Here is a 27086-nt window from a genome sequence, read left to right as displayed (position 1 = left end):
CTCACCTGCCCCTGACTGTCCTCAGAGGAATAGAAACATGAGGTCTGCCACATTCTCATCCCACCCTTGACGCCTGGGTGATGTGATAGAGCTTGAGGGGAAGGTCAGAGATAACCCAGTTCAGGAGGTGAACCCGTAGGAGGATTAGAATCCAGCCACGTGACACATGGTACCAAGAGAGCAGTAAGTGCAAAGATCTGGAAACACAAGAGGAACAGCAAGGACAGCATGTTCCAGAACCTGGGGAGAGAGGAGGGGGCAGCCGGAGCTGAGGGCACGTCAGGGGAAGGGTTTCAATTTGATTTTCAGTGCCATGGGAAGCCACTGAAAAGTTTTATGCAGAGAAGTGAAACCACCTGACTCATATTTCTAGAAGCTCTCATGGGCCACTGTGCAGAGCATAGAGTGTGGTGGGACAAGAATGACAGCGAGGGACCAGTGAGAAGTTTCCTGGAATCACCAGATGTGAGGAGATGGAGACTCAGGCTAGAATGGGATGGCAGAGCTGGAGGGATGTGGACAAAGCCTGGATGTGTTTTGGAGACAGAACTGATGGATTTGCTAGAAGGTGAAGGATGGCTCTGGATTCCTGAGGCACGATGGCCCTTTACCAACTTGAGGAAGACCAAGGAGAGGCTTGAGGACTAACACAGCACTGTTAAGGATGTCAGGCAAAGGTGGAGACTGCCGTGAGCTGTGATTACGACACTGCACCCTAGCCTGGGTGACAGACTGACATCCTGTCTTGAAATATATATGTAATAAAAAAATAATAAATAAATAAAGGTCCAGGCATGGTGGCTCACGCCTGTAATCCCAGCACTTTGGGAGGCTGAGGCAGGTGGATCACCTGAGGTTAGGACTTCGAGACCAGCCTGGTCAACGTGGCAAAACCCCATCTCTACTAAAAATACAAAAATTACCTGGGCGTGGTGGCGCACACCTGTAATCCCAGCTACTTGAGAAGCTGAGGCAGGAGAATCACTTGAACCCGGGAGGCAGAGGTTGCAGTGACCCTAAATTGCACCATTGCACTACAGCCTGGGCGACAGAGGGAGACTCCATCTCAATAAATAAAGTCAGGCAAGCAATTAAAACACTTGCCTACTACCATCTATCCTCATCCCTTTTTCATGTGTAACAGCAAAACACCAAAATAGTTGGAAGCACATCATCTCAAAAGATAAGCATAGTTCTTTCAAATGAATGGCTTTAGCATATGAAAAGCTGCCTCAGTGTTTGATTTTCTTGTTTTCGAGGGTTAATGATGGAGGCTTCTCTCCTGCACCCACAGGCCTCTGGGGATGCCACCCTAGCCCCGCTGCGTGAGTAGCACGGTGTTGGGAAGAGGAAGGAGCAGTTTGTCTGGCATCTTCACGGGCCCGCAGCTGGCGGGTACAGAGGCAGAGAAGGCAAGGCCAAGGTGGAGCTGGGGAAGCCAGCAGGGGCCAGATCATGGAGGGCCTTGAGCTGCATCTGGCAGGCACTGAGAAAGAGCATGGAGAGCTGGCCCTGCAGCCCCCAACATCTTATTAGAAAATATTCAAACATACAGAAAACATGAAGGGTTTTACGCTCATATTTTCATTTTAGAGAGATCATTCTGCTTGAAATACAACACGTACTGAGTACTGCCGAGGACTTAGCGTGTGCTAGGTTCTGTTCTTAGCATGTGACATGTATTGGCCTGTAGAGTGTGGCCACGTTTGTAACATCGGTATATCTATTTGGATATCTAGGTGTGGACATAAAGAGATACCTAGAAGACATTCCCATTGCCTATGGGAGTGATTTGTGCTGGGATATTATTTATTTATTTATTTAGAGATGAGCCTCGCTCTGTCAGCCAGGCTGGAGTACAATGGTGTGATCTGGCTGACTGCAACCTCCGCCTCCCAGGTTCAAACTATTCTCCTGCCTCAGCCTCCCTCGCAGCTGGGACTACAGGCACCTACCACTGTGCCTGGCTAATTTTTGTATTTTTAGTAGAGATGAGTTTCCACATGTTGCCCAGGCTGGTCTCAAACTCTTAACCTCAAATAATCCGCCCACCATGGCTTCCCAAATTGCTGGGATTACAGGCGTGAGTCACCATGCCTGGCTGGAATCTTAATTTGTATTTTTTTCTTTTTAGCCCTTGATTTTTACCCTGTTAGGCTGACTTTAGGAATCTGACCCCAAAACTGCAAAAGAATAAATTAATCTGGAAAGTCACTAAATTTGTGGTAATCTGTTACAGCAACAACTAGAAACTAATACAATCAGGATTTAACTTGCCTCAGGGGTGCTGGCTCTTCCCCACTTTCTTCTCAGAGCATCTCTTGGGTCCTCGTCCCTTGCCGAGCCCCCACCATGGCCCGGTGGACCAGCGATGGACCCGATCAGATTCTCCTCTTGGGATTTTAAATAAAAGATGCATGAAGGCAGGCGGATCATGAGATCAGGAGTTCAAGACCATCCTGGCCAACACGGTGAAACCCCATCTCTACTAAAAATATAAAAATTAGTCTGACATAGTGGCATGCACCTGTAGTCCCAGCTACTCGAGAGGCTGAGGCAGGAGAGTGGCTTGAACCCAGGAGGCAGAGGTTGCAGTGAGCCGAGATGGAGCCACTGCACTCCAGGCTGGGCAACTGGGCAAGACTCCATCTCAATAAATAAATAAATAGGAGATGCAGAAGCTGCACGCCCAGCCTCTCTGTGCTGCACTGCAGGCACAGTGCCTGGCGCCACCGTTCTGTAGGGGTCCTGAAGATGTCTGCTGGCCTGGGTTAGGCATGAGCTAAGGGATATGAGGACAGTTCACACTGGGGGCTCAGCCCTTTGGTGTTACCTTTGCTCTGGAAGCCCAGGGACTGTAAGGGGGAGAGAATGACTTTGCTGAAAGGCAGGACCTCCCTGCAGAGCTTGAAGAACAATCTAATCATCCTGGCATCGGCCCATCCCAGGGCCAATGTAAGTGATGCCAGTGTAAGTCTGTGAAAGTCACTCATATTCAGAGCATGGGGATTGGGACTCTGCAGAGTCCCAGTGGTGGGCACCTTTATCTCCATTTGGCACATCCAGTGCGAGCAGCCTGAGGGTTCCATGGGCCCAGCCTCACCACGATCCTTATTTCCCTGCCACCCCAGGGCTCCTCCTCAGCCACACTTGCCTGTGAGTGCCCCTTGGCTGTATTAGTCTGTTCTCATGCTGCTAATAAAGACGTACGCAAGACTGGGTAATTTACAAAGGAAAGAGGTTTAATGGACTCACAGTTTCACATGCTCAGGGAGGCCTCACAATCATGGCAGAAGGCGAAAGCCATGTCTTATATGGTGGCAGGCAAAGAGCAAATGAGAGCCAAGCAGAAGAGGAAACCTTCTATAAAACCATCAGATCTGCCAGGTGCAGTGGCTCACACCTGTAATCCCAGCACTTTGGAGGCTGAGGTAGATAGATTATCTGAGGTACGGAGTTCAAAACCAGCCCAACCAACATGGAGAAACCCTGTCTCTACTAAAACAAAATTAGCCAGGCGTTGTGGCAGGTGCCTGTAATCCCAGCTACTCAGGAGGCTGAGGCAGGAGAATCGCTTCAACCTGGGAGGCAGAGTTTGTGGTGAGCCGAGATCATGCCACTGCACTCCAGCCTGTGCAACAAGAGTGAAACTCTATCTCAAAAAAAGAAAGCCATCAGATCCCATGAGGCTTATTCACTACCACGAGAACAGTATGGGGGAAACCACCCCCGTGATTCAATGATCTCCCATCAGGTCCCCCCCACAACACGTAGAAATTATGGGGGCTACAATTCAAGATGAGATTTGGGTGGGGACACTGCCAAACTGTACCAGTGGCCCTGGCTTCTCTCCCATTAGTTCTCTTCTACCTCCCAGACTCTTTTGAGCTTTGCTTTTCTTCTTTTTCTTTTTTAGAGACTGGAGTCTCACTGTGCTGCTCAGGCTGGTCTTGAACTCCTGGGCTTAAGGGATCCTCCCACCTCAGCCTAACAAGTAACTGTGACTATAGGCGCACACCACCGCACCCCCACAACTTACCCATCCTCCCCATCCCAGTGAAATCCCTAAGTTCTTCACAGCCCTGTTAGCTCCAGGCACCAGTGGCTTTGCCTTCTATAGAATGGATGACATGATAGCATCTTAGAACAAGCAGTCATGGGGATTAGGGAGGCTGGGAGTTCTCTCTTCATTCAGGAATTAAAGCTACCACCTGAAGGGGTGACATGGCTTGCCTCAGTCACCAGACAAAGTCAGGAGAGTATTTTGGGGACAGACATTAGAATGTTGAAAGGGAGGAGCTCTTGGAAGAATCGCGTCCTTGGGTCACAGGTGGGAGCCGACTGGCATCATGGACAGATCTAAAGAAAACTGCATTTCTGGGCCTGTTAAGGCTATAGCACCAGTTGGAGGTCCAAAACGTGTTCTTGTGACTCAGCAATTTCCCTGTCAGAATCCATTACCTGCAAATAGTGGCCAGGCTCAGAGGGTCTTGTGTCCTTCAAATTCTTCCCAGCGTGTTCCTTTGCAAGCACAAAAGCTTGTCTCCAATCACAAGCCAGTGCAGAAGCAGAAGCAATTGCAGGCAACCAGTGTACCTCACCCTGTCTGCAGGCCACTGAGTAACACCCAAGAGAGCAAGCAGCCCCAGCCGTCGGCACCTGAAAATAATCCTGAGGAAGAACTGGCATCAAAACAGAAAAATGAAGAATCAAAATAGAGGCAATGGTCTTTGGAAGACTTTGAAATCGGCCTCCCTCTGGGTAAAGGAAAGTTTGGTAATGTTTATTTGGCAAGAGAAAAACAAAGCAAGTTTATTCTGGCTCTTAAAGTGTTATTTAAGGCTGAGCTGGAGAAAGCAGGAGTGGAGTATCAGCTCAGAAGAGAAGTAGAAATTCAATCCCACCTTCGGCATCCTAACATTCTCAGACTGTATGGTTATTTCCATGATGCCACCAGAGTCTACCTAAGTCTGGAATATGCACCACTTGGAACAGTCTATAGAGAGCTTCAGAAACTTTCAAAGTTTGATGAGCAGAGAACTGCTACTTATATCACAGAACTGGCAAATGCCCTGTCTTACTGTCATTCGAAGAGAGTTATTCATAGAGACATTAAGCCAGAGAACTTACTTCTCGGATCAGCTGGAGAGCTTAAAATTGCAGATTTTGGGTGGTCAGTACATGCTCCATCTTCCAGGAGGACCACTCTCTGTGGCACCCCGGACTACCTGCCCCCCGAAATGATTGAAGGTCGGATGCATGATGAGAAGGTGGATCTCTGGAGCCTTGGAGTTCTTTGCTATGAATTTTTAGTTGGGAAGCCTCCATTTGAGGCAAACACATACCAATAGACCTACAAAAGAATATCACGGGTTGAATTCACATTCCCTGACTTTGTAACAGAGGGAGCCAGGGACTTCATTTCAAGACTGTTGAAGCATAATCCCAGTCAGAGGCCAATGCTCAGAGAAATACTTGAACACCCCTGGATCACAGCAAATTCATCAAAACCATCAAATTGCCAAAACAAAGAATCAACTAGCAAACAGTCTTAGGAACTGTGCAGGGGGAGAAATCCTTGAGCTCAGGGCTGCTGCACAACCTGTCAGGAACATGCCCTGACGTTTTTCTTACTGTTGACTGCTGCCCTCAATTTAGGACGCTACAAGAAATATTTGTTTTACTAAGCAGGTGTGCCTTAACCTCCCTATTCAGAAAGCTCCACATCAATAAACATGACACTCTGAAGTGAAAGTAGCCACAAGAATTGTGCTACTTACACTGGTTTGTAATCTGGAGGGCAAGGTTTGACTGCAGCCGCCCCCTCTCAGCCTGTGCCAGGCATGGTGTCCTCACAGGAGACAAATCCAGAGTCTGGCTGTGGGGAAAGTGACCACTTTGCCCTGACTCGATCAGTTAAGGAGCTGTGCAATAACCTTCCACGTGCCTGAGTGAGTGTGTAACTTATTGGGTTGGCCAAGGCTGGTAAAGCTGTTAGAATGAGTATGTGATTCTTTTTAAGTGTGAAAATAAAGATATTTGTACAGACTTGTAAAAAAAAAAAAAAAAAAGAATGTTGAAAGGGAGGACACTGCAAAGTCACTTTCATAATCACAGTATCCCCCCGACAGATAAAGTGGCAGACTCATTTTCATTCCCTGTTTGCCTTTGACGAAGCTCTGAACCATTTTGATTCTTTTTTTTTGAGACAGAGTCTCCCTCTGTTGCTCAGGCTGGAGTGCAGCCGTGCAATCTCGGCTCACTGCAACCTCCACCTCCTGGGTTCCAGCAATTCTCCTGCCTCAGCCTCCCGAGTAGCTGGGACTACAGGTGTGCATTACCACGCCTGGCTAATTTTTGTATTTAATAGAGATGGAATTTCACCAAGTTAGCCAGGCTGGTCTCGAACTCCTGACCTCAGGTGATCTGCCCACCTCAGCCTCCCAAAGTGCCGGGATTACAGGTGTGAGCCACCTTGAACAGCCTAAACAAAATCTTGAATTTGGCATTTGTCATTCCCTTGTTTGTTTGGTTGTTTGGTTGCTTGTTTTTGAGACAGTCTCACTCTGTCGCCCAGGCTGGAGTGCAGTGGTGCGATCTCCACTCACTGCAACCTCTAACTCCCGGGTTCAAGGGATTCTCCTGCCTCGGCCTCCCGAATAGCTGGGACTACAGGCGCCTGCCACCACACCTGGCTAATTTTTTTGTATATTTTAGTAGAGACGGCTTTTCACCATGTTGGCCAGGCTGGTCTCGAACTCCTGACCTCAGGTGATCCGCCCACCTCAGCCTCCCAAAGTGCTGGGATTACAGGCATTTGCCACTGTGCCCAGCCCCCTTGTTTGTTTTTATATTTCTACAGCACATATATGTTTACATATGTAAAAAATATATTTTTTATTGGGATGAAATTCATATAACATAAAATGAACCGCTGTAAATATGAACACTTCAGTGGCATTTAGAACATTCATAGTGCTGTGCACCACCACCTCTCTCTAGTTCCAGAACATTTTCATCACCCCCAAAGGACACCCCACGCCCATCAGTTGTCACTCCCCATTGCTCCCTCCTCTGTCCCTTGCAACCACCAATCTGCTCTCTGTGGATTTACATATTCTGGATATTTCATATAAATGGAGTCATACAATATATGGCATTTGGTGCCTGGCCTCTTTGACTTAGCAGACATAATGCTTTCAAGGTTCATGGATGTTACAGCATGTTTTATGGCTGAAAAATATCTCATTGTACAGACAGACCACATTTTGCCTATCCATTCTTCTACAGATGAACATTTGGGTTATGTGAATAGCGCTGCTATGCACATCCGTGTATAGGTAATTCAGTATATAATGTTGCTTTGGATTTCTCTAAACTTTATATCATACTTCAACTTGTTTTGGTTGTTCAATGTTAGGTTCTTTTTTTTTTTTTTGAGACAGAGTCTGGCTCTGTTGCACAGGCTGTAGAGTAATCTTGGCTCACTGCAACCTCCATTTCCTGGGTTCAAGCAATTCTCTTGCCTCGCCCTACCAAGTAGCTGGGACTACAGGTGCACACCATCATACCTGGCTAAATTTTTGTATTTTTAGTAGAGACAGCGTTTCACCATGTTGATCAGGCCGGTCTTAAACTCTTGACCTCAAGTGATCCACCTGCCTCAGCCTCCCAAAGTGCTGGGTTATAGATGTGAGTCACCACGCCCAGCCTAGCCAATTTATTTTCACTGCTGCAAAGCATCCCATTTTAAAAAATTATTTTATTTTTTTGAGACAGGGTCTCACTCTGTCACCCAGGCTGGAGTACAGAGGTGTGATCACAAGTTGCTATAGCCTTGACCTCCTGGGCCCAAGCAATCCTCCCATGTTGGCCTCCAGAGTAGCTGGGACTACAGGCATGTGCCACCACACCTAGCTAATTTTTGTATTTTTAATCAAGACGGGGTTTCATCATGTTGTCCAGGCTGGTCTCGAACTCCTGCGTCAAGCAGTTCTCCCGCCTCGGCCTCCCAAAGTGCTGGGATTATAGGCATAAGCCACTGTGTCTGGTCCAAAGCATCCCATTGCATGAATCCAACAATGTATTTATCCATTCCTTGTTTGAGAACATTTAGGTTATTTCCTGCTTTCCCTCTTACAATGCTGCAGAACCTTTCTTGTCCATAGCTCCTAAGGCACGTGTACAAGAGCTTCTCTAGGGCACAGACGTAAGAGTTTTATGCTCTCCGATCCACCATCTGCGGTGGGGCCACCACCAAAATGCAGATTTCCATGAAAACCCTTAAGGGGAAGACCATCACCCTCGAAGTCAAACCCTTGGATACGATAGAAACTGTGAAGTCTAAGATGCAGGATAAGGATGGAATTCCTCCTGATCATCAAACACTGATCTTGGCTGGCAAGCAACTGGAAGATGGACACACTTTGTCTACAACGTTCAAAAGGAGTCTACTCTTCCACTTGTGTTGGACTTTGTGGTGGTGCTAAGAAAAGGAAGAAGCCTTACACCACTCCCAAGGAGAATAAGCACACGAGAAAGAAGCTTAAACTGGCTGTCCTGAAATCCAAATAAAGCAGGAAAAGCCGCACAACAAACCTCTCAAACACCGAACTGGGAAGGAAGGGGTGATTTATTCGTCAGGGAGCTGCAGAGGTACAGTTGCCTAACAGCTGAGCTCACCTAACAAAGAAAGTCCCTGCCCTTTTAAGGGCTTACGACTCTAGAAATTACATGTGAAGGGTCTTGGTCCATGGAGTAGGCATGGGATACATGACTTAGGTTGGGGTTTGATTGTGTTTAAGTAAAAGCAATGCCTTCCGGAAAGGTTCCTCCATACCATGCCTGTGATCTATAGGAGGGCGATTAAAGGTGGCGTCTGGTCTGCCAGCGTTTACTTCTACTGAAATGCAATGTGGAAGTCAAGGGGGAGGTGGTCGAAGATGCTTAAGGGTGATTAAGGGTCTCCTTCCTAAGTGGATGAGAATGACAAAATTAGTCGCCTTCGTGGAGACTGCCCTTCTGATGGCTGCAGTGCTGGAGTGATTATGGCAAGCCACTTTGACAGACTTTGTGAGATTTGTTCTTGCCAGGTTTAAAAAGAAGAAACTGAGGCCAACACAAGAAGATCCAATATGAAGGAATTTATTCAGGCTCCTGGGCGAGGTTCTGTGGTCCAACAGGTGGGACCAGAGAAGTCACACAGACGCCTCTCAGACGTGGGGTTTTATAGGGAGTGAAGGAGCTCGGTTGGTTGTGGGAGAGCAGGACTACTATTGGGTAAGGTTACAAGCCTTTGTTTGCATACAGGACTTGGCTGCTATTGGCTAGAAAGACTCGGCTGCTATTGGCTAGAATCACAAGACCCTGCTTGCATACTGGGTTCTTTAAGGGAAAGCCAGGCTGTGCGAGAAAGGGAGAAGGGAACATGCCCGAGCTTGTCTGAGCTTTCAGGGGGGAAAAAAAGGGGGTGGGGGTGTGTGTCTGAGCTCCCAGCGAGGCAATCGGCCTTACAGACTTTATTGTGGCAAATGTCTTCAACAAACCAGAAGACAAGTAACTGTATGAGTTAATAAAAGACATGAACTAACAACAACAACAAAAAAAAAAACAGAGAGAGAGAGTTTTAAGGTCTCAGGGAAGCCCTTCTTCAAATGTATTTGTTATTGTCAAATATGAGCTGCCTTTTCGGGAGCCTCCCAGTGTTATCAGCCCTGACTATGCATTAGAATCACCTGGGAACTTTTAAAAATATATAGGCATCTGGATAACTCCGTGTTGTTATTCACTCGGGGTGGCTCGCAAAATATTAAAGGTATTAACTATTAGGAAAACTTATAGATTGTAATCTCAAACCTTTTGGAAGGCCCAAAGGTTTTATAGAGGCATGCTGAAGGCAGCCACCTCATTCACTTTAGCATAGGAAAGAGATAGAGCCGATCAAAGGCCTTACCCACATTCCTTCCTCTCCACTCTGTTTACTCATGTAAAATTTTGTGCTGGGTGGGCCCCTCCAAGGAAGATCAAAGGGAAATTATCTATTTATAGCATTTGCTCTGGGTCCCCCAACCTAAAGCTTTTATCAGTTGTAAAACTATTCTCTTAATCATGTTAATTATCCACAAGTGTGTTAATTTAGAACCTCTGTTGTAACATCCAGGGAATAAATATGTGGATGGACAGAGGGTCTCAACCAATTGGTTGCATTTCGCCCTCACCCTCGCCCACTTGTATTGTAAGGTTTAAATGAAGCAAGAGAGGTTTGAATGAAGCAACTGAGGCCATATATTGAAAGGAAGAATTAATCGGCTCCTGGGCAAAGTACTACCATCCCACAGGAGGGACTGGAGAAGTCGGGTGCCACTCCTCGCAGACGTGAGGTTTTATAGGGAGTGGAGGCGTTCTGATTGGTTGTGAGGAAGCAGAACGTGGACAGGGGCAAGCTGCCATTGGCAGGTAGGCGGGATTTCCGGTGAGCGGGCCGCCCAGAGGGAGTGGGGCCTTGACGGGACAAAATGCTATTGGGCAGGTCCTGGCGGGGCTGCTTTTAAATTTTGGCGGGGTTCTTTAATGGCGAGCTAGGTGCTGAGTGCAGAGCTTGGTGCCGGGCGTGGAGTGGTGACGTAGTTTCTAGACGTGGAGGGGGGTGGGCGTGTCCGAGCTCCCGGAGTGGGGGTGGGGCGTGTACGAGCTCCCAGCGTGGGGACTGGCCTTACATGTATGGCTATAAAGGTGTGAGAGTGCATTCATTCATTGGTCGTTGAGTCAGGTTCTGCAGACCAGACTCACAGGTGGTGACCGACTCAACTCCCCCAACCCGTGGAATCATAGTCTCCAGGGATGGGACTCGGGGGCTGCAATTTTGAAAGCCCCCTGGGTGGTTACTCAGTCAAGGTGGAGAACAGCTGGGGCCAAGTCCTGGCCCACTCTGTCAGCTCACAGAGGGCTGCCATCATCTTAGACTTGCTAATATCACTCAGCAATTGGGCAAAGAGAAGGGACTAAATAAATATAGTCTGAAGGAGTAGACAAAGCATTTCAAACCCTTTAGGGCTGGACCCAGTGACTCACGCCAGTAATCCCAGCACTTTAGGAGGCCGAGATGGGCGGATCACTTGAGACCAGGAGTTCGAGACCAGCCTGGCCAACATGGTGAACCCTGTCTCTACTAAAAATACAAAAATTAGCCAGATGTGATGGTGCACATCTGTAATCCCGGTTACTCAGGAGGCTGAGGCAGGAGAATAGCTTGAGCCCGGGAGGCAGAGGTTACAGTGAGCCAAGATGGCGCTGCTGCACTCCAGCCTGGGCCATAGAGTGAGACCCTGTCCCAAAATAAATAAATAAATCTACTAAAACCCTTTAGGTTGGGCACCGTGGTGCATGCCTGTAGTCACGGTAACTATCTCCTACCGTTGTGAGGATTAAAGGAGATGATGTATGTAGAGCACTTGGCATGTATTAAGTGCTCAATAAAAAGCAGTTCCTGTAGCCTGGTGAGAAAAATGGCTCACACCTGTAACCACATGTTGGGCGGCTGAGGCGGAGGAGTTTGAGACCAGCCTGGGCAATAAAAATAATCCCCCCCACCACCATCTCTACAAAAAATAATAAAAATTAGCTTGGCATGGTGGTACACACTTGTAGTTCCAGCTACTCAGGAGACTGGAGTGGGAGGATCAACCTGAGCTCAGGAGTTGGAAGCTGTAATGAGCTGTGATCGTGCCACTGCACTCCAGCCTGGGCTACACAGCAAGGCCCTTTCTCTAGAATAAAAAAGAGAGAGAGAGTAGCTGCCATTTTCAGTGTTGTTGATAAAGCTAGTGGGTGTTTCTGAAAATGCAGCAGACAGCCTTAGGCTGCAAGAGGCCGATGAGTTACTGAGCCTCCAGACAAAGCAGGCGAAGCCGCCAGAGCGGGACTTTATGACTTGAGATGTTCTATCTATGAGAGTACATGTTAGGCAATATATATATATATTTTTTTTTTTGAGACGGAGTTTCACTCCTGTTGCCCAAGCTAGAGTGCAATGGCGTGATCTTGGCTCACTGCAACCTCCATCTCCCGGGTTCAAGTGATTCTCCTGCCTCAGTCTCCCAAGTAGCTGGGATTACAGGTGTGCACCACCATACCCACCTAATTTTTTGTATTTTAGTAGAAACGGAATTTCACCACATTAGCCAGACTGGTCTCGAACTCCTGACCTCAAGTGATCCGCCCACCTCAGCCTCCCAAAGTGCTGGGATTACAGGCATGAGCCACCGTACCCAGCCCTATGTTAGGCAATATTAAAGAATAGGATTGGGGGCAGTAGCTTTCCTGTAGCAAGTGCTCACTATGTGCCAGATACTGGGCAAAGGAGTTTGCAGACATCTCTCATTTCATCCTCACAATCTATGAGGCAGGTACAACTATTCTTCCCACTGTGCAGAGAGGGAAAACAAGTCACATGGAAACACGTCACGCAGCAGAGCAAGGATTGGAACGGAAGCGCCCGCATCCTCCAGCGCCTGCATCCCGCCCGCTGTGCTATGCCTCCCCTTGATGCTTTCCTGTGTCTGCCATTTAGCTTTGCTCTGGTGAGTGACAAGCTGTACCAGCGGAAAGAGTCTGTCATCAGTTCTGTGCACACCAAGGTGAAAGGGATAGCAGAGGTGAAAGAGGAGATCGTGGAGAACGGAGTCAAGAGGCTGGTGCACCATGTCTTTGACACCGCAGACTACACCTTCCCTTTGCAGGTAAGCACCTTGTAGCATTCTCCCAGGCTCGTCGCTGGTCACCTTTGCCAGGGCCTTGCCCCTTTTCCCTAGGATCTAGAACCTCACTCCAGAAAAAAACATTGGCCCTATTTTAAAAGCTCTGTGAACATCCCAACTGAGAAAACCTAAAAATTGCAAAACTGGGTGAGATTCGGCAGCTCAGAGGAGACGATTCTTTGCTTTATGAAGTCCTACAGGGTTTCTCAAAATAGCAGCATGTCCTGTGTGTGTTGAAAACAGGATTAGATTCACTCACGCTTGATGTATATGCAGCTTTTTAGAGGCACAGCCACCAAGCCAACAAAGTCTGCCTAGATTCAGAAGGACAGAGAACTTCCTACTGAAGAGTACCAGCCCTTCTAGATTGTCTGTGTGGCATTTTATCAATAAAAACGTCTCCAGGAGATCATTCTTGGGTACATTTTTGCACAAAGAAAGGATGTAAATGACAAAAAGAGGAAAGGTGTCCATCACAGAGAGAAGGCGTGTGACTGACTAAATTTGAATGCAGAGAAAATGAAAGCAGCATTGCCAAACAGGAGAAATTACAGTAGGGTTGAGGAGGCCAAAAAAAAGCAGATAAGGCGCTGGGAGGGACAAAGGGGCACATTTGCAGCCTCGGGGAGCTGAAACGCTTTGCAAAAACCCATAAAGCCCAAGCTGCTATCTGTTTGCGTCTAACAGTGTGTCATTAAAATCCTGTGACTGCTCAGGTGGTGGGATGCCCTCATGCCCCTTAATTAAAGCCTGAGAACATCTGAACGGTGTTCCGACGAAGGCTGCTCCCTTACCCTCGCCTCCCCAGGTCTCTTGAGTTTCAATTTAATGAGATTTTACTGTGTAAAAAAATACGAAAAGGCTGCTTTTGAGACTGCTTTGGTAAACGCCTCCTCGATCCATTCGAATGTTCCTTTGCTGTTCCTCAGCTCAGCAGGGCTGCTCGTCCAGCTTTGATATTAAGCCCTCGGCATATTCCAAGTTGCCCACAGACCCTGATTTCTAGAAGCTTAGAGAAGTGGAGAGGTTCACCCCCAGGCACTTAGCGAGCTGGATTATTATAATTAAGTAGCCTCTGTTTTCAAAGGCCTTGCATTGCCTTAGGGTCTCCTTCTCCGCAGGGGAACTCTTTCTTCGTGATGACAAACTTCCTCAAAACAGAAGGCCAGGAGCAGCGGTTGTGTCCTGAGGTAAGGAGGGGACCGGGAGTGGTGGGTCGGGTCATAAGAGTTCCTGCGGGAGGTGCAGATCAGAAGAAGCAGAAATTAGGACCCTGAGGTGTATTTGAGCCGACAGATTTTTACTGAGCACCTGCCTCTTTTGTAGGGTAGGGCTGGGCCGAGTGGAGGAAGGGAGGGAACACACCCACTTCTTAGAGTCTCAGCCCCTGCATCAGGCGCACGTGCCCCCATGACTCCCCACCACCCCAGACAGTCTTTCCCAACTTGGCTTTGCCCTCTCCACAATGCTGCCCCTTTCTGGAAAACCTTCTTCCCTATCAAATTGTATTTGTTTTATTCTGGGCCAGGTGTGGTGGCTCACACCTATAATCCCAGCATCTTGGAAGACTGAGGCAGAAGGATCACTGGAGCCCAGGAGTTCAAGACCAACCTGGGCAACATAGTGAGACCTTGTCTCTAAAAACAAAATAAAACGAAAACTGTATTTGTCCTATTCTGTACCTCACCATCCTGCTCTCTGCTCTTCAAGATGGAAACCAGCTATTCTTCTAAGTTTATCTTTACCAGTGTGTTACTGTTAGACATTACCTGTAACTCCCAACCTCCCAGCCTCCCCTCTCAGGTAATGTAACTGTGCTGTACCAGGGACCATTCCCAACACTGAGGGATGCAGCAGCACTGGTAATACCCAGCCAGGTCCCCACTGATGAGTAGGACCAGCCCTGCCAGTAGGGTTTTGCACACGGGCCCACTCTGACAACAAGGTCTAGCTTCCTCAGTGTCCAGGAGCTCTGGGCAAAAATGCTGTCTTCGAGTACATCATTTGTACCCAAACTCGGAACCAAGATAACATTCCCTTGGTGTGTATCTTGATAACACTTCCCCTAAAAGGCGAGCTCTCTACGTTTGTTTTGTCCTCATCTCCCTTAACTATCCCTGCTGCTCAGATGAAATCTCTGACAGCCAGGCCAGCCAAGCCCTCCCTTCTACCTCCCTTCCTAGCAGTATTCCATCTCCAATCCACTTTGGGGGCCCAGTTTTCTTTTGTCCCATTCTCTGGTCACCTCTACACCACACACCACCCCTGTGTACACAAAAGACACTTTTGGAGTTATTGAGACTTGGAAGAAAAGAGAGTTAGGATAGCCCAGAGATTAAGACCCTGGGCTCAGAAGCTAGACTGCTAAAGGTTCAAAACTTAAACTTCTTAGCTCTGTGACCTCAGGCAGGCGACTCTTCACCTCTCAGTGCCAAGTTGTGTGCATCTGTAAAATGGGGCTGAGAACAAAACCTAGCTATTAGGATTGTTGAAACAAGTAAGTGAATACCTGTGACATGCTTAAAACAAGGCATGGTACATTATAATCACTCAGTGAATGTCAGCTGTTATGATTCAAATGCCATGTTACTCCTCCTCAGATGGGATGTCACTCAGAGTGGTTGGAACCCAACAGGCTCCGTGGGTGTACTGCCAGCCCAGAGAGCACATGTGACTCTTTGGGATTTTAACTTACGCTCTGAGCTGGTTTGGGCTGGTCTAATTGAATATTTGCCTCCTCTCTGCCCATCAACACATACTCTATCTCTGGTTGTCTTGGTAAATATCACCAAGTCCCAGTTACACACCAACATGAATAGATATTTGCCCCAGTTATGTGTTGCTACAAAACAAACTACTCTGATTATGGTTGACTTAACACAAGCCTTAACTCTCACAGTTCAATGGTTGACTAAGTTCAGCTGGGCGGTTCTTCTGCTGGTCTCACCAGGGATCTCCTATGGAGTTGCAGTTGGATGGCAGCTGGGGCTGGCATTCTTTGGAGCCTCAATTGGCACCTAGAGATGGCTGAACATTTCTTCTTCTCTGGGAACCCCCAAGACTTTTCCTCTGTGAAGAGTCTCTCCACATTGTCTCTCCAGCAGGGTAGTCAAACTTTCGAATAGTGACTCAGGTTTCTCAAAACAAAAAAATAGAAGTTTCCAGGCCTTCTTAAGGCTTAGGCCTGGAACTGGCAACAGCATTCCTTCTGCTGTTTCTATTGGTTTTACAGCCACAGCACAGGCTCAGCTTCAGAAAGCAGGGGGAACACTCCACCTCTCAATTGAGAGAGTAACCAAAAATTTATGGCCATTTTTAATCCATGCAACAATTGCAAAAGAGAAGATTAAAAGAAAATTAAAGCTGTGGTTTTTTTTTAATTTTAGAATTCCTTTTGGAGAGCAAAATAAAACAGATTTCTGTTCTTTCCTGAGATTTATCTCAGGAAATGAAAATATAACTTTCCATGAGCCACAGTCAATTATCACACATTCATTCATTCCATGACTATCAAGACCTACTATGTGCCAGGCACTTGGGCTACAAAGATATGACCTGGGCTCTGCATTCAAAGGGTTCATAGTCTAATTTGGGGAATCACGGGAGGAGACCAGGGGCCTGCCAGGTGACGAGGCAGCCTGGGAAGTAAAGAGATCATGAGAGAGTTTGAAAACTATTAGGAACATTCATTGAGCATGTACTATGTTCTAAATCTTTTCTTTTCATAACTCATTTAATCTTCACAACAACCACGCAAGACAAATATGTTCACCTTGCTTTTACAAATGAGGAAATTGAGGCTGAGAGAAGTGAGTGAGTTGGCCGAGGTCTCTCAGCTAGAAAGTGGTGAAGCTACTGCTGAACCAGGTATACTTGGGTCCAAGAACTAGGTCTTTGACCTGAATCGCTGTAGAAACCTCAAACTGCACAGATGACAAGGAGCAGAGGCTATTTTCTTTTTCTTTTATTTATTTATTGTTTGTTTGTTTGAGATGGAGTTTCACTCTTTTTCCCCAGGCTGGAGTGCAATGGTGCGATCTCGGCTCACTGCAACCTCTGGCTCCCAGATTCAAGTGCTTCTCCTGCCTCAGCCTCCCAAGTAGCTGGGATTACAGGCATGCACCACCATGCCTGGCTACTTTTTTATGTATTTTTAGTAGAGACGGAGTTTCTCCATGTTGGTCAGGCTGGTCTTGAACTCCTGACCTCAGGTGATCTGCTCGCCTTGGGCTCCCAAAGTGCTGGGATTATAGGAGTGAGCCACTGCGCCCGGACCCAGAGGCTATTTTCACACCTATGTCGTGTTCTGGTTTCCCCAAGGCTGGCTATACAGCCTGCTCCCCAGAAAACAGGAAGAGAAATATGCATATGACCAGGGCAGTGCATTTCCCTTTTCCATGTTCTATAATTCAGCCCTGAGACCCATCTGGTCTCATTTTCTTGGGCCAGGCGAGTGTCCTGGCCAGTGTCCCTCAGTTCCACTTGTCCTGCTGAGTCTCTGCACCTGTCTGCCCTACTCAGTCCTTTCAGCCACAGGGCCACTTGGACCAGGCCTCCTGTCCTCCACCACCATCCCTGAAAGTGATCCCTAGCTGCCCAGATCTCTGCTTTCCCCATTTTTATTTATTTTTATTGGGATATATTTCACATACCATAAAACCCACCATTTTAAAGTGTACAATTCAGTGGTTTTTAGTATATACACAGAGTTGTGCAACCATCACCCCTGTCTAATTCCAGAATATTTTCTTTATTTTCCCTTTTCTTTCTTTCTTTTTTTTTTTTTTTTTTTTGAGGTGGAGTTTTGCTCTTGTTGCTAGAGTGCAGTGGCAAAATCTCGGCTTCCTGCAACCTCTGCCTCAAGGGTTCAAGCAATTCTCCTGCCTTAACCTCCCTAATAGCTTGGATTACAGGTGCACACCACCACGCCTAGTTAATTTTTGTGTTTTCAGTAGCTACAGGGTTTCACCATGTTGACCAGGCTGGTCTCGAACTTCTGACCTCAGGTGATCTGCCCGCGTTGGCCTCCCAAAGTGCTGGGATTACAGGCATGAGCCACCGTGCCCAGCCTCCAGAACATTTTCATCACCCACAAAGGAAACTCCAAATCCATTAGCAGTCGCTCCACATTCTCCGCTTCCCGTGGTCCCTGGCCACCACCAATCTGCTTTCTGTCTCTATAGATGCCTGTTCTGGACGTTTCCAAATAGGATCCTACCTGATGTGGCCTTTTGTGTCTGACTTCTTTCACTCAGCATCATGGTTTTGTTTGTTTGTTTGTTTGTTTGTTTTAGATGGTGTCTCACTCTGTCGCCCAGGCTGGAGTGCAGTGGCATGATCTCAGCTCACTCCAACCTCCACCTCCCAGATTTGAGCAATTCTCTGCCTCAGCCTTCTGAGTACCTGGGATTACAGGCACCTGCCACCATGCTCAGCTAATGTTTTTTGTATTTTTAGTAGAGACAGGGATTCACTATCTTGGCCAGGCTGGTCTTGAACTCCTGACCTTGTGATCCACTGCCTCGACCTCCCAAAGTGCTGGGATTACAGGCATGAGCCATCGCACCCGGTGTAGCATCATGATCTTGAGATTCATCCATGTTGTAGCCCGTGTCAACGCTTCGTCCTTCTTATGGCTAAATAAGATTCTGTGTATGAATGTACTACATTTTATTTGTCCATTCATCCATCAGTGGCCACTTGCATGGTTTCCATGTTTTGGCAATTCTGAGTACTGCTTCTGTAAACATTCATTTGTACATTCTGGTGGACATAAATCACTTCTCCATGTCTTAGTAACACACGTCATTTACTCCCCACTCTCTCATCCTTCTCTTTGCAGTATCCCACCCGCAGGACGCTCTGTTCCTCTGACCGGGGTTGTAAAAAGGGATGGATGGACCCGCAGAGCAAAGGTACCTTCTGCTTCTTTCCCCGAGACCCTAGGGATGGGTGGTCTGGCATCTTGGTAACATTTGCAATGCCTAGTTCAGGCCTTCAGCCTCTGCTCTCAGCTGCCTTCTTCTGCCATCACGAAGCCATAGGCGAGTCTGCCCATGCTTCGGCTCTGTCCCCAGCAGACCAGCTGCTGACTGTAAACATGATACCAGTTTCCCAGTGACAGAAGCTCTGAAAAGCCTCGCGGGTTCAAAGTTCTCAATGGTAGAAAAATCACATGGCCCGGCCTGGCGCTGTGGTTCACATCTGTAATCTCAGCACTTTGGGAGGCTGAGATGGGCAGATCACAAGGTCAGGAATTCGAGAACAGCCTGACCAACATGGTGAAACCCCGTCTCTACTAAAAATACAAAATTAGCCGAGCGTGGTGGCACTTGCCTGTAGTGCCAGCTACTCAGGAGGCTGAGGCAGGAGAATCCCTTGAACCCAGGAGGCAGAGGTTGCAGTGAGCCAAGATCGTGTCACTGTACTCCAGCCTGGGCAACAGAGCGAGACTCTCTGTCTCAAAAGAAAAATCACATGGCCATAGCATCACCTGAGTTTTCTAAACTTTCTCCCTGAATCTCCTCAAAGGTTGAGGATCATGAACTTATACACACAGGGCACCTGGCAGCAATACCCATGTTAACCTGCAGAATTTTTTTATTTTTTACTTAAAAATTTTTTTTGTATTATTTTATTTTTCTTTTGATTTTACTTATATCTAAGAACCATGCTATTGGAATACCTACAGAATTGCTTTATCTCACGTTTTAACTTAAAAAAGCACAGGGCACTAGGCACAGAGGCTCGTGCCTGTAATCTTAGCACTTTGAGAGGGTGAGGCAGGTGGCTTGCTTGAGGTCAGGGGTTTGAGACCACACTGGTCAACATGGTAGTGTACTTAAAATACAAAAACTAGCCAGCTGTGATGGTGCACACTTGTAATCCCAGCTACTTGGGAGGCTAAGGTAAGAGAATTACTTGAACCTGGGAGGCAGAGGTTGGAGTGAGCTGAGATCATGCCACTGCACTCCAGCCTGAGTGACAAAGCAAGACTCTGTCTCCAAAAAAAAAAAAAAGCACAGGACAATTTTTAAAATACTGCAAACAATAAAAAAAAATCAGTGGTTATAATGCAAACACACACAAAAAGGCATATAACCATTATTTTCTTCTTCTCCACACTATATGTGTATTTGAGTTGATACAAAAGTTATTTTAACATCGCTCACTATTTAATTCTCCCTTGGAAACTGGTTAATCATCCTGACACTCCGGGAGGATGCGCCATGTTTATTTCATGGCCTTGTGCATCCTGGACAGGCTGTGTACCCCTTGAGGGACCTGTGCCCCATTGAGAGGCCATGTTCTAGTCCATACTACGTGAGACCATACACCTGCTCTGCTCCCCTCAGGGGCGTCTTTTCTTGTAAAGAAACAAAAGGAGCCGACAGAATCCACCATCTTTCTGTGTTCTCTCTGATCTTTATTAGGAAGCTCGCCGTGCAATGTTTTGCTCGTTTGCTTTGCCTTGTGTTCGCTATGGTTAGGATGGGGCTGATGGACGCTGAAGTCGTTGTGATTAGGATGGGGTTGATAGATGCTGGAGTTGTGGTCAGGATGGGGGAGGGCAGCTGAACTGCGTGGGTTGGAAAGCCTGGTCAAAGCCTAGTCTCAGCCTGGGTTGAGTTAGTGACGTCCCTCCTGGAGAACTTCCTCTCCACAGTCCTTTCACATCTGTGGTTCTGCGATGCTTTGACCTCCACAGGAATTCAGACCGGAAGGTGTGTAGTGTTTAAAGGGAACCAGAAGACCTGTGAAGTCTCTGCCTGGTGCCCCATTGAGGCCATGGAAGAGGCCCCCCGGTGAGTCACACGGGGAGACAGACCGGCCAGATGAGGCCTTGCTGAGGCTGCCTGGGCTTTCCCCTCTCAGCACAGACCTGCAAAGTCCTGGGTCCTACTGACTTGGGGACCCCGTGCTCTGGATACACTGCTTGCCACAAACTAGTCTCTGGGAGGGCCATGGTGGTTAGTAAACTATTGTAATAATTCTGTACCAGCTGGTAAATAGCTACTACCCTGAGCATCCTTGGGTGTCCCTGGCCCCCTTCCCTCCCCTAGCTCTTCCAGGGCACCTCCAGACCCCTCCTCTAGCACCACAGCAGGGTCCCTTCTGACTTGTCAGTGTCCATACTGAGTGACTAAGAACAGGAAGGAAGGAGGGAGATGGAAGGGAAGGACGAAGCAAGGAAAGAGAAGGGGAAGGGGAGGAAAAAGGAGAAGGGGTGAAGGCAAAGGAGGGGAGGGAAAGGGAAAGGACCTTTTCTCAAATTCAGTGCTCACAGTGACATCCAGATTTGGTGGTCCCCTGTATTGATTCTTGTTGTCAACACACAAAGTCAGGTTGTTAAATCTCCGCAGCCACAAGGGCTGATGTATATCAGCAGGGAATAGTTAGAAAGACCTGGATTCAATTCCTAGCTCTAACACATTTTTGCTGTGTGTCCTTGGGCAAGTGGCTGAACCTCTCTGAGTTTCAGTGTCCTCATCTGTAAAATCAGAATAATAATTTCACCAACCTCATAGGGCTGTAGTAAGGATTAAATGAGATGATACTTGTAAGTTATTGTAAAGTAAGCCTCATGCCTGGCTTATACATACACACGATCTGCCCCTAGGAGTATGGTGGTGCTGGACCAGCATTGTCCAATAGAACTTTATGCAGTGATACAAATGTTTTGTATATGTGGTGTCCAATAGGATAGCTACTAGGTAATGTGGCTATTGAGTACATGAAATGTGACTACTAAATTTTAAAAATATAGATAGGTCTTGCTCTGTTGCCCAGGCTGGTTTTGAACTACTGGGCTCAATCGATCCTCCTTCCTTGGCCTCCCTAAATTTTGGGATTACAGGTGTGAGCCACTGCTTTTGGCCTGAATTTTTAATTAAATTTAAATTTAAATAGCCACACATGCCTAATGACTACCATATTGAACAGCACAGTTCTAGACCAGTGTGATTCAGGATCATTCCCTCAGCATCCGTGGGCAAAGAGAAAATGGCCCCACGCTGGCTTGTAGAGGGCTCAGGTGAAGGTTTCCCAATGTCAGGGTGGGATGCACTCAGAATCGTCACCCCCTATGGTCCTCAATCGCTAATAGCTCCACTCAGGTTCATTTCTAGGTCGGGGAAGTTTCTTTGACATAGAAGGAATCACCCAGCTCTGGGAGATAGAGCAGCCTACATTCAAGTAGTCCTTGGTTCAAGACAAGGGGCCCTTGGCTGGCTGTGGTTTCAGTTCCAGCTCTGCCATCAACTCATTCATCAGCTAAACTGTGCATCTCCAGTGTGCCTGCCTCTGGGCTAGACTTTGATGTGGCCTTGTGCAAGCAACTCCCTGCACTTCAGTTTCTCATATATCATATGAATTAGCTAAGATAGTTCATTTAATCATTCATTCAACACATCCATCACCACGTAGTAGGTGTTTGATATTTATTTCATATGTAACTATGTACAAGAGGCTGCTAAGTTTTAGGTAAAATACAAGTCCCAGATATGGAGTGAGTCCCAACCACTGTACATACCTGAATGCATAATTATATCAGTGTGAGAGGTGTCATAGTAAATGCCATCGGGTCTTGCATTAGTCCGTTCTCACACTGCTTTAAAGAACTACTTAGCCGGGTGCGGTGGCTCACACCTGTAATTCCAGCGCTTTGGGAGGCTGAGGCAGGTGAATCACCTGAGGTCAGGAGTTCAAGACCAGCCTGGCCAACATGGTGAAACCCCATTTCTACTAAAAAATACAAAAATTAGCCAGGTGTGGTGGTGCATGCCCATAATCCCAGCTACTCAGGAGGCTGAGGCAGGAGAATCACTTGAACCCAGGAGGTGAAGGTTGCAGTGAGCCAAGATCGCACCACTGCACTCCAGCCTGGGTGACAGAGTGAGACTCCATCTCAAAAGAAAAAGAAAAAGAGCTACCTGAGACTGAATACTTTATGAAAAAAAGAGGTTTTAATTGACTCAGAGTTCCACAGGCTTAACAGGAAGCATGTCTGGGAAGCCTCAGGAAACTTACAATCATGGCAGAAGGCGAAGAGGCAGCAGGCACATCTTACTATGATGGAGCAGAAGCAGGGTTGTGGGGATGTGCCACACACTTAAACGATCAGATCTTGTGAGAACTCACTCACTATCACGAGAACAGCAAGGGGGAAGTCCGCTCCCATGATTCATTCGCCTCCATGGGAATTTCAATTCGAGATGAGATTTGGGTGGGGACGTAGAGCCAGACCGTATCAGATCTCAGGAAGGAGAATTTCTTCTCGGAGAAGCTGGAGATGCTGGAGAGTCTCAGCGTGCTCTGCCCACTGTTTGGTGTATCCGTTTCTCTTCACTTGTCCCAAAGACCAAACCAAGAAACCAGAAGCCTCTGGTCCCACTGGCCCACGGATGCCCTTGGTCCCTGCAGTCACTAATGGCCATTTTGCATGTCTCTCTCCCAGCCCTGCACTCTTGAACAGTGCTGAAAACTTCACTGTGCTCATCAAGAATAATATCGACTTCCCCGGTCACAACTACACCACGTAAGTGCCCAGGCTGCCTGGCCGTGTTAGTTATCCACTGCTGCGTAGTAAATTATCCCAAACCTCAGATGCCTGAAACAACAAACGCCTATTGCCTCCCACGGTGTCTGTGGGTCAGGAATCTGGGAATGTCTTTGCTGTGTGGTTCTGAATCAAGGTCTGTCAGGTTGTAGCCAAGCTGTCAACCAGGGCTGCAGTCAGTTCTAGGCTTGACTGGGGCTGGAGAACGCTTTTCCAAGCTCTCCACAGTTGGTGGGAGGGCTCAGTTCCTCACCAAGTGAACCTCGCCCTAGGGCCACTTGAGTGTCCTTGGGATATGGTGGCTGGCTTCCCCCAGAGCAAGGGACCCAAGAGACAGAGCAAGCAACCAAGAATATAACCAAGATGGAAGCCACAGTCTTTGGGAGCGAGACTCCAGCACTTCCACCATATGTTATTGGTCACACAGGCCAACCCCGGTCCAAAGTGAGAGGCCACTGCCCTAGGGTCCCAGGAGGTGGGGATCACTTGGGGCTTTCCGTGGAACCTTTCTACCACACTGGCTCACTTCTGGAAAAGAGACAAATCTGTTTTCTTTTCTTTCTTTTTTTTTTTTTTTTGAGACAGTTGTTCTTGTTGCCCAGGCTGGAGTGCAATGGCACAATCTTGGCTCACCGCAACCTCCGCCTCCCGGGTTCAAGCAATTCTCCTTCCTCAGCCTCCCGAGTAGCTCAGACTACAGGCATGCACCACCACACACAGCTAATTTTGTATTTTCAGTAGAGATGGGCTTTCTCCATGTTGGTCAGGCTGGCCTCGGCCTCCTGACCTCAGGTGATCTGCCCGCCTCGGCCTCCCAAAGTGCTAAGATTACAGGTATGAACCACTGCACCTGGCCAAGACACAGATCTGTTTTCAAAAGAGGTATTTATTTGTTTGTTTGCTTTTAATTATGCACAGGAGAAACATCTTGCCAGGTTTAAACATCACTTGTACCTTCCACAAGACTCGGAATCCACAGTGTCCCATTTTCCGACTAGGAGACATCTTCCGAGAAACAGGAGATAATTTTTCAGATGTGGCTATTCAGGTTGGTGGCACTTTGTGCACTGGGATGTGGGGTGGGGGTGTCTGGGGATGGAGAATGTCAAATAGCCAAGAGGCCGGGCCACTGGGTCTTCATAATGTAGCTCACATTTACTTAGCATTTAGTAAATCCACGCACCATGCCAAGGGCTTTACCTACGCTACCTCATCGAATCCCAAAACAATCTTAGGAGTGAGACCTACTTGGTGTATTCCTTTCCTGTGGCCGCTATAACAAGTTACCAAAGTTTAGTGGCTTAAAACAACACACATTTTCTTTTCTTTCTTTTTCTTTTTTTTTGAGACAGTCTTGCTCTGTCACCCAGGCTGAAGTGCAGTGGTGCAATCTCAGCTCACTGCAACCTCCACCTCCCGGGTTCAAGTGATTCTCCTGCCTCAGCCTCCTGAGTAGCTGGGATTACAGGAATGCGCCACCACACCCAGCTAATTTTTTTGTATTTTTAGTAGAGACGGGGTTTCCCCATGTTGGCCAGGCTAGTCTCGAACGTCGGACTTCATGATCCACCTGCCTCAGCCTCCCAAAGTGCTAGGATTATAGGCATGAGTCACCGTGCCCGGCCTGCTTGATCTTTAATGGGGGTGTGGGGGCATTAAGGGTGTTTGAGTGCAGGAATGGTCTCTTGAAAGTAGTATTTTAGGGCAATGAATTTAACGGTGGTGTGTCCCTGATGGGAGTGGGGAGAGTGAGGAGACGCGTTTGTGGCTGCCACAGTAACGCTTATGCGAGTTAGATGGGGCAGTACGTATGGTTCTTTAATCAGCCTTTTTCCTCTAAAAACCTTGAGCGATCATGGCTGTGCAGGGAGATGTCTGGCGGTTGCGTAACTCACTCCCAGCGGCCGTAGAGACTGTCTCTTGTTGACTCCTTCAGGGCGGAATAATGGGCATTGAGATCTACTGGGACTGCAACCTAGACCGCTGGTTCCATCACTGCCGTCCCAAATACAGCTTCCGTCGCCTTGACGACAAGACCACCAACGTGTCCTTGTACCCTGGCTACAACTTCAGGTAACTCCAGGGCCCCGGGTCACACTCACCCAGTGGCTGAATCGCAACCCTAGCAGTTGGTGAGACTAAGTTTGGTTCCCAAGGCAACAAGATGAATAAAAAAAGACTTTCTCTAAGAACTAGACCGGGTTCGGTGGCTCACGCCTGTCGGCCCAGCACTTTGGGAGGCCAGGGCGGGCTGATCAATTGAGGTCAGGAGTTCAAGGCCAGCCTGAGCAACATGGCGAAACCCTGTCTCTACCAAAAATACAAAATTAGCCAGGCTTGGTGGCACGCACCTGTAATCCCAGCTACTTGGGAGACTGAGGCAGGAGAATTGTTTGATCCTGAGAGGTGGAGATTGCAGTGAGCCAAGATTGCACCTTTGCACTCCAGCCTGGGTGACAGAGCAGGACTCTGTCTCAAAATTAATTAATTAATTAATAAAAACTAGGTGGTGACTGAATTTTCAGCATTTTTTTTTAATTCTCAGAGAGGCACACTCTTTTTTTTTTTTTAAAGAGTCTTGTTGTGTCACCACCCAGGCTGGAGTGGAGTGGTGCAATCTCAGCTCACTACAACCTCCACCTCCCAGGTTTAAGCAGTTCTCCTGCCTCAGCCTCCCAAGTAGCTGGGATTACAGAAGGATGCACCCTTTTTATAAAACAAAACTAATGGGAAACAGAAAAGCATAGAGGTAGATAAAAATGACTCATAATTCCCCTACCCTGAAATAATCAATGATAACCATCAGAGAAATTTTCCTCATCTATACCAATTATTTCATGAGGCTCCTGTGAGATCATAGCATATGTATGTACTTTGGTATTCTGTGGGGTTTTTCATGCCCCAATCACTCAAAATCCTTTGTAACCATCACACTAATGACTATAACATTCCATGGTGTGGGTGTACAAATAACACCTGCTACAATTCAGTAAGCATTTTCTTTTCTTTCCTTTTCTTTTTTTAAGATGGAGTTACACTCTGTCACCCAGGCTAGAGTGCCGTGGCACAATCTCAGCTCACTGCAACCTCTGCCTCCTGGGTTCAAGCAATCCTCCAGCCTCCCAAGTAGCTGGGACCACAGGCATGTGCCACCACACCCAGCTAAATTTGTATATTCAGTATAGACAGGGTTTCACTATATTGGTCAGTCTGGTCTTGAACTCTTGACCTCAAGTAATCTGCCTGCCTCAGCTTCCCAAAGTGTTGGGATTACAGGCGTGAGGCACGGCAGCCGGCCCAGGCAGGGTTTTCTACAACAAGCAGTCAGCAGCATCATCCCTAAATCTCCCAACAACCTGGAAGAAAGATTTTATGGTTTCTGGAAGATGATTTGCCCAAGACCCACAGCTGATAGTAGATGCCGCCTAACTCTAACCCACATCACCCTAACCCCACACTCACCTTCCAGCCCTTCCTTCCCATCTCATGATTTTCTCACCCATGCCTCCACGAATGAATATTTGAGTTGTTTCCAGTTTTTCTTTTACAAGTAACTGCCGTGTGCATCTTTGCACATAAACTTTTCTTTGAATTTCAGGTTACTTCCTTAGGATAAACTTCTAGACTTATTGAATCAAAGGTTGTGAATATTTTATCGTATGCTTTCAGGTTTTTTGAAGTATGTATGGTTGGCCAGGTGCAGTGGCTCATGTCTGTAATCCCAGCACTTTGGCCGAGGCAGGCAGATCACCTGAGGTCAGGAGTTTGAGACC

General features: G+C 47.4%; 1 protein-coding gene and 1 pseudogene across 4 annotated transcripts in view; both read left to right on the top strand.

Annotated features, from left to right (window-relative positions):
- P2RX7 (purinergic receptor P2X 7) overlaps nucleotides 1-27086 on the top strand; it is a 48614-nt gene that overhangs the window by 5267 nt on the left and 16261 nt on the right. For all 4 annotated transcript variants that reach the window (XM_012468941.2, XM_012468940.2, XM_012468939.2 and 1 more), the window contains exons 2-8: nucleotides 12569-12737; nucleotides 13877-13945; nucleotides 18598-18670; nucleotides 20464-20560; nucleotides 23212-23292; nucleotides 24232-24361; nucleotides 25250-25386. In XM_012468941.2, the coding sequence (XP_012324364.2) occupies nucleotides 12569-12737; nucleotides 13877-13945; nucleotides 18598-18670; nucleotides 20464-20560; nucleotides 23212-23292; nucleotides 24232-24361; nucleotides 25250-25386 (756 nt within the window). The remainder of the gene's footprint in view (nucleotides 1-12568; nucleotides 12738-13876; nucleotides 13946-18597; nucleotides 18671-20463; nucleotides 20561-23211; nucleotides 23293-24231; nucleotides 24362-25249; nucleotides 25387-27086) is intronic.
- LOC105728530 (aurora kinase A-like) lies at nucleotides 4346-5944 on the top strand (annotated as a pseudogene).

The sequence above is a fragment of the Aotus nancymaae genome, unplaced genomic scaffold (genome assembly GCF_030222135.1).
Source record: "Aotus nancymaae isolate 86718 unplaced genomic scaffold, 86718_ANA_hifiasm-v0.15.2.pri h1tg000021l, whole genome shotgun sequence".
In the NCBI taxonomy this organism is placed as follows: domain Eukaryota; kingdom Metazoa; phylum Chordata; class Mammalia; order Primates; family Aotidae; genus Aotus; species Aotus nancymaae.
Note: the sequence above shows the minus strand (reverse complement) of the source record. Positions and strands in the feature narration are given on the sequence as shown.